The 17,275-nt window shown below is 37.3% G+C and overlaps 1 protein-coding gene and 1 pseudogene across 8 annotated transcripts in view; one reads left to right on the forward strand and one right to left on the reverse strand.

Moving 5' to 3' along the window:
* Positions 1-17,275, reverse strand: part of TTC3 (tetratricopeptide repeat domain 3) — a 104,571-nt gene that overhangs the window by 59,987 nt on the left and 27,309 nt on the right. For all 8 annotated transcript variants that reach the window (XM_011365634.2, XM_023533857.1, XM_011365632.2 and 5 more), the window contains 6 exons: positions 13,792-13,846; positions 7,973-8,135; positions 7,022-7,067; positions 6,107-6,227; positions 4,950-5,013; positions 1,698-1,758 (listed from right to left, as the gene is read on the reverse strand). In XM_011365634.2, coding sequence (XP_011363936.1) covers positions 1,698-1,758; positions 4,950-5,013; positions 6,107-6,227; positions 7,022-7,067; positions 7,973-8,135; positions 13,792-13,846 — 510 coding nt within the window. The remainder of the gene's footprint in view (positions 1-1,697; positions 1,759-4,949; positions 5,014-6,106; positions 6,228-7,021; positions 7,068-7,972; positions 8,136-13,791; positions 13,847-17,275) is intronic.
* Positions 11,483-11,601, forward strand: LOC111743470 (annotated as a pseudogene).

Genomic DNA, 17,275 nt, shown 5'->3' on the forward strand with positions numbered 1-17,275 from the left:
CTCAAACTCCTCTGAGATCAGGGGCTGAAAGTTCCAATCTCCACTCACATACTTGATCTTTCTGGCAGCCGGCCCCAATCCTGAAGGTAGGGCCCAGCCCTGAGTCACTTCTTTAGTATAAACTCAGTTAAAGTGGAAAGGGACTCAAAAACAACAAAGACACTCTTATCAATCAAAAAATTCTAAGGGTTTTAGGAGCTCTGTGCTGGGAACTGGGGACAAAGACCAAATACTTATCTATGTATTTTATTATACTGCATCCTCTCAAAGCTTAGTAAGAGTGTGAACAGTGCTCATTTTCTGGGAGGATAATCTGGCAGTATCTATCAGAGTTAAAATTACACATCCCCTTTGACAGAGCAATTCCACTCTAGAAATTTCTTCAAATATACATCTATACTATGAAATATTCTGCAACCGTGAAAATGAAGGATGTAGATTCCCCATGGTCTGATATAGGAAGATAACACAAGATATTCTGAAAGAGATCAAAGCAACCTGCAGGCCAGAATGTTCTAACAACGGAAATGACAGTGACAACAGTAATGATTTCTACCATGTTGCAGGGCGTTGTTTTAGGTGGCTGTCCCACTTAACATTACATAATCTCACGAGGTAGACACAATCAAATAAGACTTCAGTTTGAAAACAGAAACAAAATATCAGAAAAATAAATCTATCTTTAATAAAACAGGCAAAAATTATAACTACGCATTTAAAAAATGATCATATATTTGGTTTTGGTTTCTTAGCGGGGCAGGGCAGGATGAGAAAGATTCAGGATTTTTCTGCCAAATAACAGAATAACAGTATTCTATGCCCTTGCTTTGTATTTAATTTTTGTAGCACCATCAAAAAAAAATGGACCTTTTTGTAAAAAGGGGAGCTTTACTAACTTCTCTTAGTGCTTTGATAGTCAAATAGTTCTCCCTGAAGCACCTATGAAGGAGTCAGCCTTAAGGAGTGAAGAGAACACTGACACTAGTGTAACTGGCGGACGTGGCTTTGCAGTTTCTCCAGCGTCACTTTCATGAACTTCATGAACGTCTGTATCTACTGTAAGATTGACAAGTTCACTTTGCAGTCCGTCTAGATCTTTGTAGGTAAGGGGGCGCGGCAGAAGGGGAGTAACTATAAAGATAGGTGGCAGAGTTTGTCGTTAATTCTGGGGGGATATGTTTGGGAGAACTAATTTTATTTGTGGTTGGTGCATTAGTAAATACTTTTCTCTAATGATAATTACTCGACAGGGCCTCTGACTATCCTGACACCCAGGCCTGACATGCAGAAGAAGTTTCGGGATGGCCAAAAAACCGTTAACGATGAGTTCCTCCGGGAAACCATGAGAAACAGTGGCAGAGGTGAATTGAGGTGAACAGGGAAGGAGACCAATTTTTACTTTATACATCTGAATACTTTTCCCACTTATAAGCGTGTATTCTGGAATTTTAAAAAATTAATACTAACATATACTATGTTACATGACTTTTAAAATCACTATTGACATTCAGGATTCATAATCCTCTAGCCAAAAATGACCCTCTCCTAAAGACGTGCCTTTGATATTTGAAAGAGATTTCAGTACTCGTCACAATACACATATGTAAAAGACAGCTACTACTGGAAAGGGACATTTTCTTTTCCCCCCTTGGGAAGAAGACAAGGGGAAAAAACAAAAATACCATAGATAAACGTACCTGAATTTCTCCAACTCATTGTTTCGGGATTTTTGTTTTCCTTTATATTTTGGAGGCTGACCTGTGAATACAAAGTATTTGTTCCTGAAATCTGTACCAAAATATCTACAAGCTTGAAAGTTAAATTTTAAAAACTATGTAAACTGAATTAGAAGCAAAGGAAGCAATATTGTATGTGAGTATAACTGTAAGCAGGTTAAGCCAAGAAAGAAGATACTGAATATATTTTCCTACGTATGCTATAAAATTATTATAAAGATAAGTTATAATGGTTATTATTATATAGGCATATAGCAGACACAGAGAGATACAAGTCATAGTTCCTACTGTCAAGTAGTTTACAATCAAATGGGAAGAAAGGACAGGGCCACAGTAATTAAAGAACAATAACCTTTAAGAAGATCTCAGATTAGAAAAAGCTAAAAGAGTTCATCACCATGAAATCGGTATTCTAAGAAATGTCAGAGTTCCTTAAGAAGAAAAAAAATCGAATATGAATGATAAAGTGACAATAACTACATACCTACCAACAATGACTTTAAATGTAAATGGACTAAATGCTTCAATCGAAAGACACAAGGTAGCTGAATGGATGAGAAAACAAGACCCATGCATACTATGCCTACAAGAAACCCACTTCAGATAGACACAGAGACTAAAAGTGATGAAAAAAGGTATTTCATGAAAATAGGGGGGGAAAAAAAGCTGGGGTAGCAATATTCATACCAGAAAAGATAGACTTTAAACAAAGTCTATAACAAGAGACAAAGAAGAACTCAACAATTGCATTTTTGGGTATTTATCCGAAGAAACCCAAAATATTAATTTGAAGACACATACACAACCATATGTTCACTGCAGCATTATTTACAACAGCGAAGACATGGAAGCAACCTAAGTGTCCATCAATAGACAAATAGATGAAGAAGTGGTATATATATACATATATATACACAATGGAATATTACTCGGCTATAAGAGAGAATGAAACCTTACCATTTGTGACAACATGGATGGACCTAGAGGGTATTATGCTACGTGAAATAAATCAGACAAAGACAAATACCATATAATTTCACTTACATGTGAAATCTAAAAAACAAAACAAGCCAACAAACAGAGAAACAAATTCATAGAGACAGAGGACATTCTGATGGTTGCAAGGGGTTTGGGGAATGGGTGAAAAAGGGGAAGGGATTAAAATATGCAAATTGCTAGTTATAAAAACAGTCACGTGGATGTAAAGTACACCGTAAGGAACATAGTCAAAAATATTTCAATGACTACATTTGGTGTCAGATGGGCACCAGATTTATTGGGGTGATCACTTCCTAAAATACATAAATGTCTGATCACTATGCTGTACATCTGAAACTAATATAACATTGTATGTCAACTGTAACTGAAAAATAAAAAAATATTTTTAAAAAAGATGCTGTGTTGTTATCAACAAATTAATTCCACATTTACTGCTCTTAAAACTCAAAGGAGGGAGAAATCGCTTGGGCGGGGGTGGCTGGGCAAAGCGTTAGTGAGGATGCAGCATTTGTGTTTAGTTTTAAGGAATAAGTAGGATCAGAACTTTAAGAGTGAAGTTCATTTTAAGAAACATTAAGTAAACCTGGGTGCCTTGGCAAGTTTGGTAAGGACAGAGGTTGGAAGGGGGCTGCAAAGACAGGTTGGGGTGAGTGTGTATAGGGCCTGTGCTTCTGTTTGTCCAGCTGTGAGCTCGGCCTTTATCCCACTGGAGGAGCAGGGAGCCACTGCATACTTCTAGGCAGGGTAATGACATGCACCAGGTTGTACAGAAGAGAGACCAACAACAGGGACACAGTGAATCTGATGGAATCTCTGGGGAGAGACGGAAGCAGAGGTAACAGGAGGGGAAAAGAGCCTGAGCTGGTTTTGGTGGCCTCAGAAAACAAGAGGCTTCGAGAAAGGCAGAAGAACTCTACTTTGATTTCTGCTGTGTGACCTAAGGTAAAACTATTTGAACCTAGCCCTGGGACCTCAATTTTTTCAACTGAATGTAGATGCTTAAGTGTGGACAGTATTTAAATTATTGTTTATTATTTATTTACTTACATGTACTGTCTAGTAATTATGGCCTAAGAAATATTGATAAATTAAAAGCTGTTTTTAGAAAAAAAGTTTTATCCTCAAAAGGTTTTTCACATGCTATTAGAATTACATCAGGTAAGATAATCACCTGAGTTTCCCCTCTTTATGATTCTGCTAACATGCTAAACAAATAGAAATGCCCAGAGTACTTAGTCAAATATGCAGCATGGAGCCTAAGAGAAGACAGACCTGCAGGAAGCAAAAGACAGAAATGGTTGCCAGAAATATAAACACTGGAAAGAAAACAAAAGAACCAAAAATAACAGAAAGGAAAAGAAGGCAACAGGATTACTAACTAGAAAACCAACAACCTCACTTATAACCCTGGAAGTAACACATGAAAGCCCAAGATTAACAACTGTGTTGACAACAACCTTGAGCCATCAAGAATATCTGTATTTTCTTAAACTCTGTTTAGAGGGCAGGGAAGCACGGAATCCACTTTAGAACGGTTTCTATCAAAGTCTAGTCGTATAAAGGGAGACTGAGAAATACATGAAGTAAGAGGATCTGCTTCTCTGGGACTCTTCATTTCCCTAAGATGCCAAGTCAGTGAGGGTCTGCTGTCCGCATGTTTACCAGATGTATAAACAAACATACAGACCAAGCACACACAGTTGAAAATAAACCGGTATCGGCCTAAAGCATCCAATCTCAACTGGGGGTGACATCACCCCCAACAGGGCCAAAATGTTATTGGGAGATGAAAAAAAAAAATCTACCTCTTTTTTATATACAAAGCAGAGGTATACATACTGTATATAAACAGATAAACAGTATCTGTGGTATTAAATTTCAGGAAGGAAGGCAATTAGGGAAAACCTCTAAAAAGGCTCCCTGGCTGGGAGGAGATAATGACATAAAAGTTGAACAGCACTGGCCTAATGGAAATTCGGTAGCAGACCAGAAGGGCTTCATCTTTCCTTTGCATTAGTTTTTATTTGGAATTCCAAAATTAAGTTTATCAAAAAATATGAAAAGAATGAGCATAGATTTCAAATAAACATTTAATGTTTTCTTAATACCGAAGTATTGTAAAGTAAAAGGAGAACATGGAAATATGTACAAATTTGCAGGCACAGAAGTTTATGCAACACTACATTAACTCAGCAATTTACATAAGAAACTCACCTGACGGTGGCAGAAATTCAGGATGACAGTCACAGTCGTCTATCTTCAAAGCTTCATCTACCACCTACCCATGAAAATAAAATCAGTGAGACTTTCAAAAAAATTACAGCCATGAAGAATTCAACAGCTAAATAACAGAATTTATCCAAGCACCTAAAATACCTAGTTGGTTATTAAGCCTAAATGAACAAACAAAATAACAAATGATAAAGATTATAATAACATTTTACTCACTAAATAGATGTCTAACCAATGTACGGTATACTTGAAACTAATTAAAATTTTAAAAATAAAAAAATAATTTAAAAAAGATTATAATAAGATATGACAAATTCTCAAATGACAATTCTGACACCTAGCATGATGCTTGACAGGACAGCTGTTCAGTAGCTGTCTCTACTGAATTAGTACCATCGCATCTTTCCTTATTCCCCTCTAACTGAATACAAAAGAACTATACGGTAGGCTGAAAAAGTTCCCTTCTATGCCTACAACCCATCTAACCCCAAAACACCATTTTTCTTTTTCCCTGCAAATCCTCAAGAAAAATATAAATGTGGACTTGGTGACATCTCAGAGAAAACCTCCAACACAGACTATCTGGGACACGTTGCCTAAGAAACCATCGGATTGAGGTTCACTGGGCACAGTGATGAATCGGGGTGGGAACCACTGTTAAGAGCCACAGAGGCTGTGGAAATAAATACCTTTGGGCAGAGATGGGGTACACAGCACAAACTAGGTGGGTAGGCTGGTGCAATACCAGGAAACTAAGTAGATTGCAAAGAAGGAAAAGAAAAATCCAAAGCATTGTGACGAGTGGGGTGACTAGGCTACCACATCCCACGTGGCTGAGAGAGACATGTAAAGAGGATGCACATAAAGAAAACTAAGCGTAAAATAAAATTTAGAAAAAAGTATTTTGAAAACACAGAAATGTGATTTCAAAAGAAATTCTGTGATGAAATATGATCTTTATGTAGTTGTAGGAGGTAGCTGAAGTATTTATTAAACAGACAAAAATTCTCTCGATATTGATAGGCAAAAAAAGTTATCGATCAATTATTTAGTTTCCATTATCACCGAAGTATTATTGTAAAAATATGAGACTATCTATATTTGGAATAACTTTTATTTTAGTTTTTAATCGAACTTACCTTCAGGTTCTGATTACCACCGTTTGCCATTTCGTGATTAGTTTTTCTGGAATCTTTTTCGGTCTCCACAAAGTTAAGTGAAGTACTAAATGCAGGTGCTGGTAAACTAGGTGTGTAGGCCCTAAGTGGAGATAAAAGGAACGATCATTTTATTTCTATTAATTCGTATACATTTTAAAAAATCAACCTTTAAAGAAACAGGTTTCAGCAATTGTAGCCTTTTTTGAAAGCAAGATTATTTTAAAAAGAATCTCTACCTCTGAGAGTGAGCTTTATACATAAATATTATTTTAAATTTGGTATTAAAAACCAAATATAGTTCAAGAAATGTATTCTGGTTTCTAATATTAAAATAAGTCTCCCTGTTTAAAATTTAACAGCTTCAATTTCTTAGGCATCCAAAGCACACAGGGAGAAGCTTAATCTATCTGAATTGCCAACAAATGCAGAACCCCGGCTGCCATTTGTTTCACTGTGGGCACACTCAAGTCTCTCTGCTGTCTATTTCTAACAGAAGTGTCTTAGCCTTTGAAAAGACATCAGGAGGCCAGAGGCAGATGTTTCCAGGACAGAGGTGAAGGGTAAAGGCACAAACTGTGCCCTTGCTCTCTGCTGCTAGGACCCTGACAGCAAAAACCAGTCTCATTTAAACACAGTAACACTCCATTAACATTTCACCCCTCTTTTCACCCCACAGACTTAGGCTACCGATCTCCAATATGTACATATGCAAATGATTCAGTAAAACAGCAAAATAAAGCTGGCAATTTACAGGTCTTCTGATCATACCCAAGGACACTTTAAAAACCACCTTCCGTCCCCAACTCACTGAGGTTACTATTAGCTACTAACACATCAAACTCACGGAAAAGCCATCCCAAGTAACAGCTACTGATCAGATTGATATTAACTCACCTGCTTGAGTAAAGGGCTTTAATTGGATTCCTAGTTGGTGTCCGGCCTATAAAAATCAATCACACACAGTAATTAGTGCACTGGCAACACATACTTTAAAAGATTTTCAAATTTCCTTTAAGCTGACAGCGAGAACATCAAATTTAGAGAACTGATAAACAAACCTAAGCAATTTTACACTTCTAAATGTTTTTAGTTTTATGATCATGTCAACATGTTACATAGACCTTATCTGACATTCCATTAAATGCAATCAGTGACTAGATGCAGTAATACATAAATGTGAATCAGAGATGGTACCTGTCCTCAAGTAGCTCACAACCTTTACATGTCATTCTGGGTGACGCTATCTGCTAGTGAAACAGAACTGCTCAGCTCAGCTTCCTGAGACACTAAACACCCAAAGAAGAAACAGCAAAGACCTATACACTGAAAGTGTGGAGTAGGGAATCTCAGGTATTGGACAAAGCAAAGAGACTTAAAGAAAACAAGGGCAGAATATAAATCTAGAATGCCTAGATTTCTAATAGCTAATTTCTAATTGATAGATAGAAAAAATTAGCCACAAAAGGTGCAAAAACATCAAAAACTCTTATTCAAGAGCCTTTTCTTTAGGAAATAACTATAACGAAGGGAAAATTTTAAAACAATTTTGTTTAAAAAAAAACTTTATTCAAAATTTCAAGAAGGCATATTTTTCTACAGAAGAATAATTTGTTGCTAAATGTTTCAAATAAAAATACAAATCATTTACAATTACCTAATGGAATATAACACTAATGTACACTCCATGTAGAAAGAAATGAAAAACTTCAGTGACTTGACCAAGATAACAAAACAAGTACAAATCATCTGAGGATTGATTTATGGTCCTCCATTATTCCAAGAAACCCACCTTCAAAAGTTTTAAAGGGAATTCGACTGTAACCAAAAGAATCTTAGGTGAAATACCTTGCAGGTCTTCTATTTGTTTTTGTAACTTTACATGCTGCTGAATTAGATCCTTGATTCCCTCAGGGTCATTTTTACAGAGTTTTTGAGCTTTTATGTTTGCTTGCAGGGCCCAGTCATGTTCCCCCAGCATACAAAGAGCAGCACAATAACGATAGTGACCCTGTTCCAAAAAGATAAATTTAATTTTTCTCAAAAATAAGCTTAAGTTAAAGAAACTAGATACGGAAAAATATTTTGCTTGAAAGTTGATTAGTTATTTAAGATGTTAGATTAGAACCCTATCAATGAAAAAGAAATAAAAATGTGAATACCTCTCAGGAAATAAAATCACCTAAATGAGCTAAGTGGAAAGTTATGAATAGTATTCATAATTTTTAACAACTGACTAGAGATCAGGATTTTTACTTGAGATTTTTGAACCCCTCAAAAAAAAAATATGAACTTTGTATTTTACTAGTAAAGAATGAAATACATTTTTATGCCAAATAAGGTATAAAAAGCATTCATTATATATAACTTAAATTTTTGCCACAATACTTAATGCAGTAATAGGCTCTAAGTAATGAATTCCCTACACTTTGAACATCGGAAGAATTTTAGAGCTAGAAGAAACGGCTTTGTTGTGGTAGTTTTCCAACCCCCCCAAAGAGCATGGGTAAATCTGGGCTAGATCGTCCATCCATCTCTCTTAACCAGCTTTTAATTATTTTATCTCTATGCCGTAGTTCTTGGTTTTAAGAAAAGGTTTGAAAATCACTGATTCTTAATTCCAATAATCAGGGAGGTTTTCTTTGTTCTGTTTTTGCAACTGAACCACAGTCGTGGCTGGCCCCATTTTTGCGAACTTTGGGAAATCTTCAATATCAAGCATGAACACATTAATCTAAAAAGCTAACACCACCATGCCTGGACTGACTCGAAAACCTCTCTTCTAGCTACTCACAAACCAAACTCCATTTTAAGCGCAGCATCTCCACTTGAGAAGGGACTTCCAAGTGAAATATGCTAGAAGCTGGCCTGTCACATTTACTGAGAGGCAAACCAAAGAACCATGATATGACTCTGGGTCCACAGCTCCTTCCTCTTTACTACACACTTCACAAAGAACATTCTGATTCTATGAGAAAATAGGAAATCAGAAATCAGTGACCCTTTAAAGAAAGATGAGCTGTTCAGTAACGGAAGCCAGCAAGAACCACAAAGACCTCTGGTTATACAAACGTGGTGCATGTACAACTCTGCTCTGGTGCACCAACCAACCCAACTGATGAGTTCCGGAGCATTTTTCAGCCAGACTACTTAGGCTCTGATCAATGATACAATTGATCAACGATACTGCATCTGGTTAAATTCTGCTTTTCCTCAAAAGGCATAAGGTAAAGAGATCTTTCAGATGTGCTACAAGACCCAGAAATATGTCAACTTCATAGTTCAGATAACTGCATTTAAAAAAAAATCACAGCACAGGAAATTACTATAGATTATAAACTACTACAGATTAATTACTATAGATTACACCTGCTTAAATTTGTAAAAATACTTTTTCTCTTTTCCCTCCATGTTTCTCACCTTTCACTGGGTCCTTTTCCCTAAACTCTATTAAACCCAGTACAATGTCTATTGGTTGAGAAAAGACTTTATTCAGATCTCTTTGCTGAAGTTGTTTGAATGAAGCTTAAATTAAAGGTATTTCAGAGTTTCTTGAACCCAATCGCAATAGAAAAGTGTGGTCTTCTTTGACACTACCTCATTCTCTACCACACACATAAAAATTCCCTATTGTTCATCTACCTGGTATCCCCTCCTTTTGGGTGCCACCATGTCCCTTCTCCACTTAGCAGTGGCAGGACTGTCAACTCTAGTGCTCCATTTCAACAACACTAGGGCAGAAGCACAGCTGTGACCCAGGAGAATGGCCAATCGAAGTACACCATTTTCCAAGTCACAATGATCAATCCACAGATGGGCACATGGCTTAATCGGAACAAGTCTGAGGCATCCTTCAGGCATACTATGTAGATACTAGAAGAGGTTATCTTTCCATTAGAATTAACAGTTATTAAGCATACTGGTTTGGGGCTCCCACTTAGATAGAAAGTGTTTTTCAAAATGAAGCCAAGAGAGCCTGCACTCTAATTACACTTCTGGTCAAGGTAGAGTAATGGAGATTGGATCTACCCTCTTGCCTAAAACAATCCAACAAGGACAAAACATATGAAACAAAGGTTGGCAAGACACTGGATATCAGGCAACATGAGTGTGATCCCTGGCAGATGAGAAATGCACAAAGAAAGCCTGCCATATGCTTGTTCCAGTAAGCCATGGCACAGGGAGAAGAACCCGGGCAGAGGCCAAAGTCTTTGTTAAGAAGACAGAGCAGGAGTCCAGGAAAACCAAGGCAGCTCCAGCTCTCAGGGCCAAGGACCAGAGAGGAGATAGCTGCACAGAGAACTCGAGAGATCTTCAGAGGGTCGTCAGCTGAGTACGAGTCAGTACCTACATGTGGGGCACCTACCCAAGCCAGGAAAAGAGTACCTGAAAAGCTACGAGAACAGCATCCAGCACTCACACAGGACCAGGAATAATTCTTGTTCCCACTCGCCAGAGTGGAAAACACCATCATTCATGGAGTATCAAGTAGAGTGCTCAGAAGAGTTTTGCATCATTTGGGGAGAAAAAATTAGCCCTACACCAAACACTATGGTCTCACCTAACAAAGCTTAAAACGAGACTCCAAAGAATTAAACTGTTTGCAAGTAGCTTCACTGCATCCCAAAACAAAGCTCAAAAATATTTACAGAAATACGAAGATATCGGGTAGAATTCACAATGTCTGGCATCCATTCAAAAATTATTAAGTATGCAAAAAAAGGAATATGTGATTTATAACAAAGAGAAAAATCAATCGATTGAAAATAATCCAGAAAAGACACAGATGACAGAATTAGTAGACAAGGACATTAAAACACTTATTATAAATATATTCCATATGTTCAAGAAGCTAAAAAAAAAGTGAACATGTTAAGAAATAAAATCTATAAGTTCTCAAATTGAAATTCTAGAGATGAAAGCTAGACCACTTAAGATGAAAAATACATTGGATAGCAATAAAGGCAGATTAGACATTACAGAAAAAAAGAATAGTGAACTTGAGGACACAGCAATAGAACTTAGGTAAAATGAAACCCAGAGAGAAAAGATGGAAAATGAAGCTAAGAAGGAAGTACAACTGAGAAAAACACAGAAAAGTGTATACAGACCCAAACATTCTTGAAGCTAACGCCAGAATTTTCAATTACATAAAGCCAACAAATTCCTTTTTCTACTTGAGCCAAACCTGAGTTAAGTTTTTTCACTCACGAAGAGTCCAAATATACCCCTAAAAATTAAAAGGCTCCTGAAGACATTTGTGAGGCTATTGATTTGTATTCTGTATAACAACATCAAAAGGTAATAAAGAAACATCAAAAAATATCTGTTAACTCTATCATAAAAATTCTCACTCTTGTCTATGGCCCTGCCACCCTGAACAAGCCCGATCTCATCTGATATCGGAAGCTAAGCAGGGTCGGGCCTGGTTAGTACTTGGATGGGAGACCACCTAGGAAGATCAGGTACTGTAGGCATAAAAAATAAAAAATTTTTAAAAAGGGATTGTAAACTGACAAGGTCCTGGCAATCTGTAAGGTCAACCAAGGGTTGCTTCGCCTTAAAAAAAAAAAAAAATTCTTACTCTTTACGATACAATGACTCATCCTCTCTTACGCCTGAAAGCATGTTTAGGACAACTAACATTGTACCAGTTCTTTGTCTGGAAAAGAAGAAAAAAATGGCCTGCCCTCACACAAAAATCTATACAACCTTCCTATATAGGCTTAAATCCTAGAGGCGAGACTCAATAGACTCAGCTCATGATTAATTCCAAAATAAAAGGATTCTTATGAAAATAAAGAATGTACCTTGCACAGTCTACTTTTGCTTTTGAAATTTAAACCATCCTTCAATGAGTATTCCTTTCTTGTAAATTAAAATGAAAAAAGACCTGGATATATAGTTCCCAAATTTTTTGAATACTTACTAGGAGTTGTGTTTTTCACATAAACGAATATTTTTGCAACCATTATAAAATATTCCAATAAAAAAAAGTGAACCACATAAATACAGTCAACTGATCTTTGACAAAGGAGCAAAGGCAAATACAATGGAGCAGAGTCTTTTCAACCAATGATGCTGGAACAAATGGACATCTGCATGCAAAAAAAAAAATCTAGATTTTACACCTTCCATAAAAATTAACTCATATGAATAACGAACCTAAATGTAAAATGCAAAACTATAAAACTTGTAGAAGACGACACAGGGGAAAACCTAGATGACCCTGGGTATGGTGATGACTTCTTAGATGCAACACTAAAGACATGATCCATGAAAGGAAGAACTGGTAAGCTGGACTTGATTAAATTTAAAAACTTCTGCTCTGTGAAAGACAATGTCAAGAAAATGAAAAGCAAGCCACAGTCCAGGATAAAGCACTGTTACCAAAACAGACAAAGAATTATTAATTTTAACAATAAGAAAACAAACAACTGATTAAAAAATAGGGCAAAGACCTGAACAGAGACCTCAGAGAAGATATATAGATGGTAAACGAGAATCTGAAGATGCTCATCACATGTTGTCAGGGAAGCAAAAATTAAAACGATGAGATACCATTACATGCCTATTAGAATGGCCCAAACCAAGGACACTGACGACACCAAATGCTGGGGAGGATGTGGAGCAACAGGAACTCTCAGTAACCACTGGTGGGAACACAACATGGTGCAGCCACTCTGAAAGGCGGTTTGGCAGTTTCTTAAAAAACTAAACATATTCTTATAGCAATTGCACTCCCCGTTATTTACCTAAAGGAGGTGAAAGACATAGCCACACAAAAGCCTGTACATGAATATTTATAGCAGCTTTTTGGAAGCAACCAAGATGCCCTTCAGGGGGTGACGGGCGAATAAGCTGTTAGTACAGACTCACCACTACTCAGGGCTATTGGTCTCTTCTCATTTTTGCCAATCTGCAGGACTCAAACAACATCACAGTGTTTTATTTACTCATGTACACGGGGCTTTGTTTGGAGGCTCTTTGCTCTGTGGGTTTCGTTTTCTACCTCTGTACAATTTTAATTACTATGAAATACAGTTTATTTCTATTGCCCATTCAGAATTCCTCTTCTGTGAAATGCTTGTTTACTGGTCCATTTCTACTGGGTTTCTTATTTTAATTCTTTGTATATTCTGGATATAAATCCTACTAGTTACAAGTGTTATATAAATGAGAGAGTACCTCCTCCCAGACTACAATTTCACTCATGGTTTGTTCTGACATACAGTTTTGAAGCTTGATATAATAAAATTTATCAGGTATTTTTCCCCCACTAATCTGTGCATTTTGTCATTTTAAGACACCCTTTCCCATCCCGAGGTTATAAAGACAATCTCCTATAGTTCCTTCTGAGTTTTAAGTTTCATTTTTCAGAGTCGGGTTTTTAATCCAACCAGAATGCGCAGATGGATGATGCTGTCTCCATCACTAACACACCCTCAGGATCCACCGCACTCCTCTGGGCTACCTGTCCCCTCAGACACACGCCACTTCTCACTGCTGTCCTACGTGTCCTTGATTATGGAACTGAAGACTCCCTGTCACATTCTTCACCTCTGCGTATTTATCCTGCATTTTTACATACAAATGTGCATCCTGTAAACAGATTTTTCCCAGTTGTATGGCATAACTTAACAATGTATAACACAAAAGAAACCTACCTTTGTCCAATTGTTCTTCAGAATAATGGCTCTCTTTCCATCACCAAGTGCATTTCTAAAAAGAAAAAAATAAAATATCCACATTTTATTTTAATAAGATTATATATTGCATTTCAATTTGTACTTTTTGAATTTTCCATATATAACCTAGTTAAAAATATTTTTTTCATTTTTAAAAATCTACAACAAAATATGTCCATTATAGGAAATTTGGAAAATACAGAAAATTAAAACAAAGGAGAAAAGTCATCCAGAGTCACAATCACAACTACCCAGGAATAATTAATCACTTTTAATACTTCTGGAGTACTTCCTGCACGCATCTAACCTACATCTTAATCTACACCTAACTTCCTATTATTATTTGTATGGAGTTTTTTTGGTACTATTTTTACAGGTCAGCAAGACTTCTGGTCCTCAAAAATATACCTCCCAGCTCTTTTGCACAAGACATCCGCTAAGCTATAGCAGACAGAGCATGGAAGTTGGGATAGGACACAGGAGTTAGTCCAACTCAATCACTAACTCCACCTGGGGCTGCAAAGAAGTCATTAACCTCTCTGGGCCTGCTTTCTCATTTGTAAAATGGGGATAAAAATTTTGTTCTGTTCTGAGGTAGATATGATGATAAAACAGTACTTTGTAAACAGTCAAGTGCTAACAGATCCGACACCTAATCTCTCGGTCTCCTGGCCTGCCTTCCATGACAGCCTCCGCTACCCCAGATCAGACACCTGCCGCCACCCTCCTCCCACCCCGAAAGTGACCACTCAAAACTGTTCCAACTACAAAATCACTCATTCAGGCCTCCCACTCTCCCCTGAGAGCCTAGTACCTTCCATCGTCCTTGTTCGACTATTCCTATTTTCTCAGTGGCTGAACTCACTGACTTGTCTAATCATTTTTTACTTCCTTGTTTATTGAGCTTGAGATTTGCTGGCTCTTCATTTCATAGTCACATGTGTACTAATTCTTTATACTCTTCTGTCCCTACCTTTACATCTGGCTCTATGGCAAAACCCCAACTCTGGATCAATCCTACTTTCTGCTTTCTCCATGCCTCTGTCTAGGGAGCCAAGTATTGCTGGAGAAAATTACACAGCAGAGGATACGGGTAGCACTGTTATCATGATTACAACAACCCAAAAGAGCCTTTGGCATTGTTAAGCCACTGTTCTAGATCAAATCATTCTTCAACTTTGTAAAATGATCATTTCAAATCTTGTGTCCTTTCCTTAAACGTCCAACTCCCTTCTCTTAGCAGATGACCTCTGCTCCTAGTCCAACGAGTACACTGGAGACACCAAAGAGAATGCTCTCAATATCCTACTAACAAACACATGCCTGGCCCTACCTTTTCCCATCACTGTTACAATAAAAGCATTCCTTCTCCTCATGTGGCCATTTCTCCACCTGTGCCACGTAATTCCTCCGTTCTCCCAGTGTCAATTATCCCTCCTCTCACCTGTACAGTAACATCCCCTCTCAAGAATCCATCTCATCAATTTTTTATTATGGTGAAATACACATAACTATTTTCCATTTGAACCATTTCAAATGTACACCTGAGTGGCATTAAGTACATTCACACTGTTGTACAACCTCCCATAAACTTTTAATATGCTCAGCTCTCGCCTTTAAAAAAGCAAATAAATAAAAATGTCTTAAGCCCAAAGCAAACAGTGCTGGTAGCCTGCCCAACAGCTACCATCCTCCTCTACCTGGTTACTGGACTTTCGTGGTGAGGGTCTACCTGCTACTGCAAGATTCAGAGATAATTCCTAATTAGTTTAAGTCAATCCTGGCAACAGCCCCTCTCCTTTCCACTGACTGGCTTAGCGGTAGTCAGGTGACCTGAGGGGACTCATCACTCTTCCAAAGAGATTACAAAGAACAAAACGAGATAACATACTACAAGATAACAATACCTAACTAAAAGACTATATATATACATACATATATATATATTTTTTTTAAAGCTATCTAAGGATAGACGACCTGACCAACAGAATAGTGAAGATTCTTTTTTTTTTTTTAGTAAACAGAAACCAGAAACAGATCCTCATGTACAGTCGCCTGATCAAGATGACAAAGGTGACACTGCAGTGCACGGAGAAAGCATGAGTAAGAAATGTGCTGTGTCAACTGGACATTCATATGAATCTTAAGCTCTGCCTCACACTAAATACAGAAACCAGTTCCAGATGGACTATAGATCTAAGTACCAAAGTTAAACAATCAAGCTTTCAGAAGAAACAGAACATTTTGGTGACATTTGAGCCAGCAGAGATTATAAACAAAACACAAGAAGTGCTTACCCTAAAGGAAACAATAAACTGTACGATATTAAAATCAGTAACTTGTTTGTGAAAATAAAACATTAAGAGTGAAAAGGCAAGCCAGAGTGTTAAGAAGATATTTGAAATTCATATATCTGACAATGACTCATATCCAGAGTTTAAAAAAAAAAAAAAAAAAACTAGTAATGAATTAAGACATTCGACTTAAAAATTTTTTAAAAATAGCAAAAGATTCAAATAGGCACTCCACAAAGAGAAAACCCAAGCATATGAAGATGTTCAACTTAAAAATTCTTAACCGACATAATGCAAATTAAAATCACAGTGCTGCATCACTACACGCCCACTGGAACGTCTAAATGAAATGACACAAAATAGTAAGTGTTAGTGAAGATGTGGAACTGAAATTCTCATATGCTGCTGGCAGGAGTATAAACTCACACAACCACATTGGAAATTATGTCCAAAAGCTAAACATAAGCATGACCTCCATCTCAGCAACTCCACTCCTTGATTATATGCTCAACAAAAAATGAATACATGTGGTCACGATGACACCATCTGAAAGCCAAATACTGGAAAGTACCCAAATGCCCATCGACAAAAGAATGGATAAAATGTGGTATATTCATGCAATAGATGAACAGTTTACAACTACATGCAACACTATGGATCTCAAAAATAATGCTGAAAGCCAAACGTGAAAGAGCACATACTATATGATTGTTTAAATTGCACAAAAACAGGCAAAACCAACCTACGATGTCAGAAGTCAGGATAGTAGTTATCCTGGCGGAGGAGGTGGGCAGTGACTAGGAGGAACAAGGGGACTTCAGGGGTACTGGGGCTGTGGTCTGGGTGCTGCTGGTTACAGTTGTTGGGATTCTGAAAATCCAACATATTTATTTATGAATTGTACACATTTCAGGATGTGTAGTTTTTGTTTGGGTGATTTTTTTTTTTTTTTTTGAAGATTACAAGTCATCTTTTGGCTGGAGATTGTAATATCCGGTCTGATGTCTGAATTACAGGAGCCATCCTGACATCCTGAGGCAGCAGCCAGAAGTCCAAGTCACACAGCGTGGCTGGAAAAAAAACCTAGGTCTTCGATGACAACCCTGGAGCCATCTTCCTCTGGAGCTTCTGAAGGAGGTACATTTTCTTCACCATTAAAACCGGTTAAG

This window comes from Pteropus vampyrus, unplaced genomic scaffold (genome assembly GCF_000151845.1).
Source record: "Pteropus vampyrus isolate Shadow unplaced genomic scaffold, Pvam_2.0 Scaffold114, whole genome shotgun sequence".
Classification (NCBI taxonomy): Eukaryota; Metazoa; Chordata; class Mammalia; order Chiroptera; family Pteropodidae; genus Pteropus; species Pteropus vampyrus.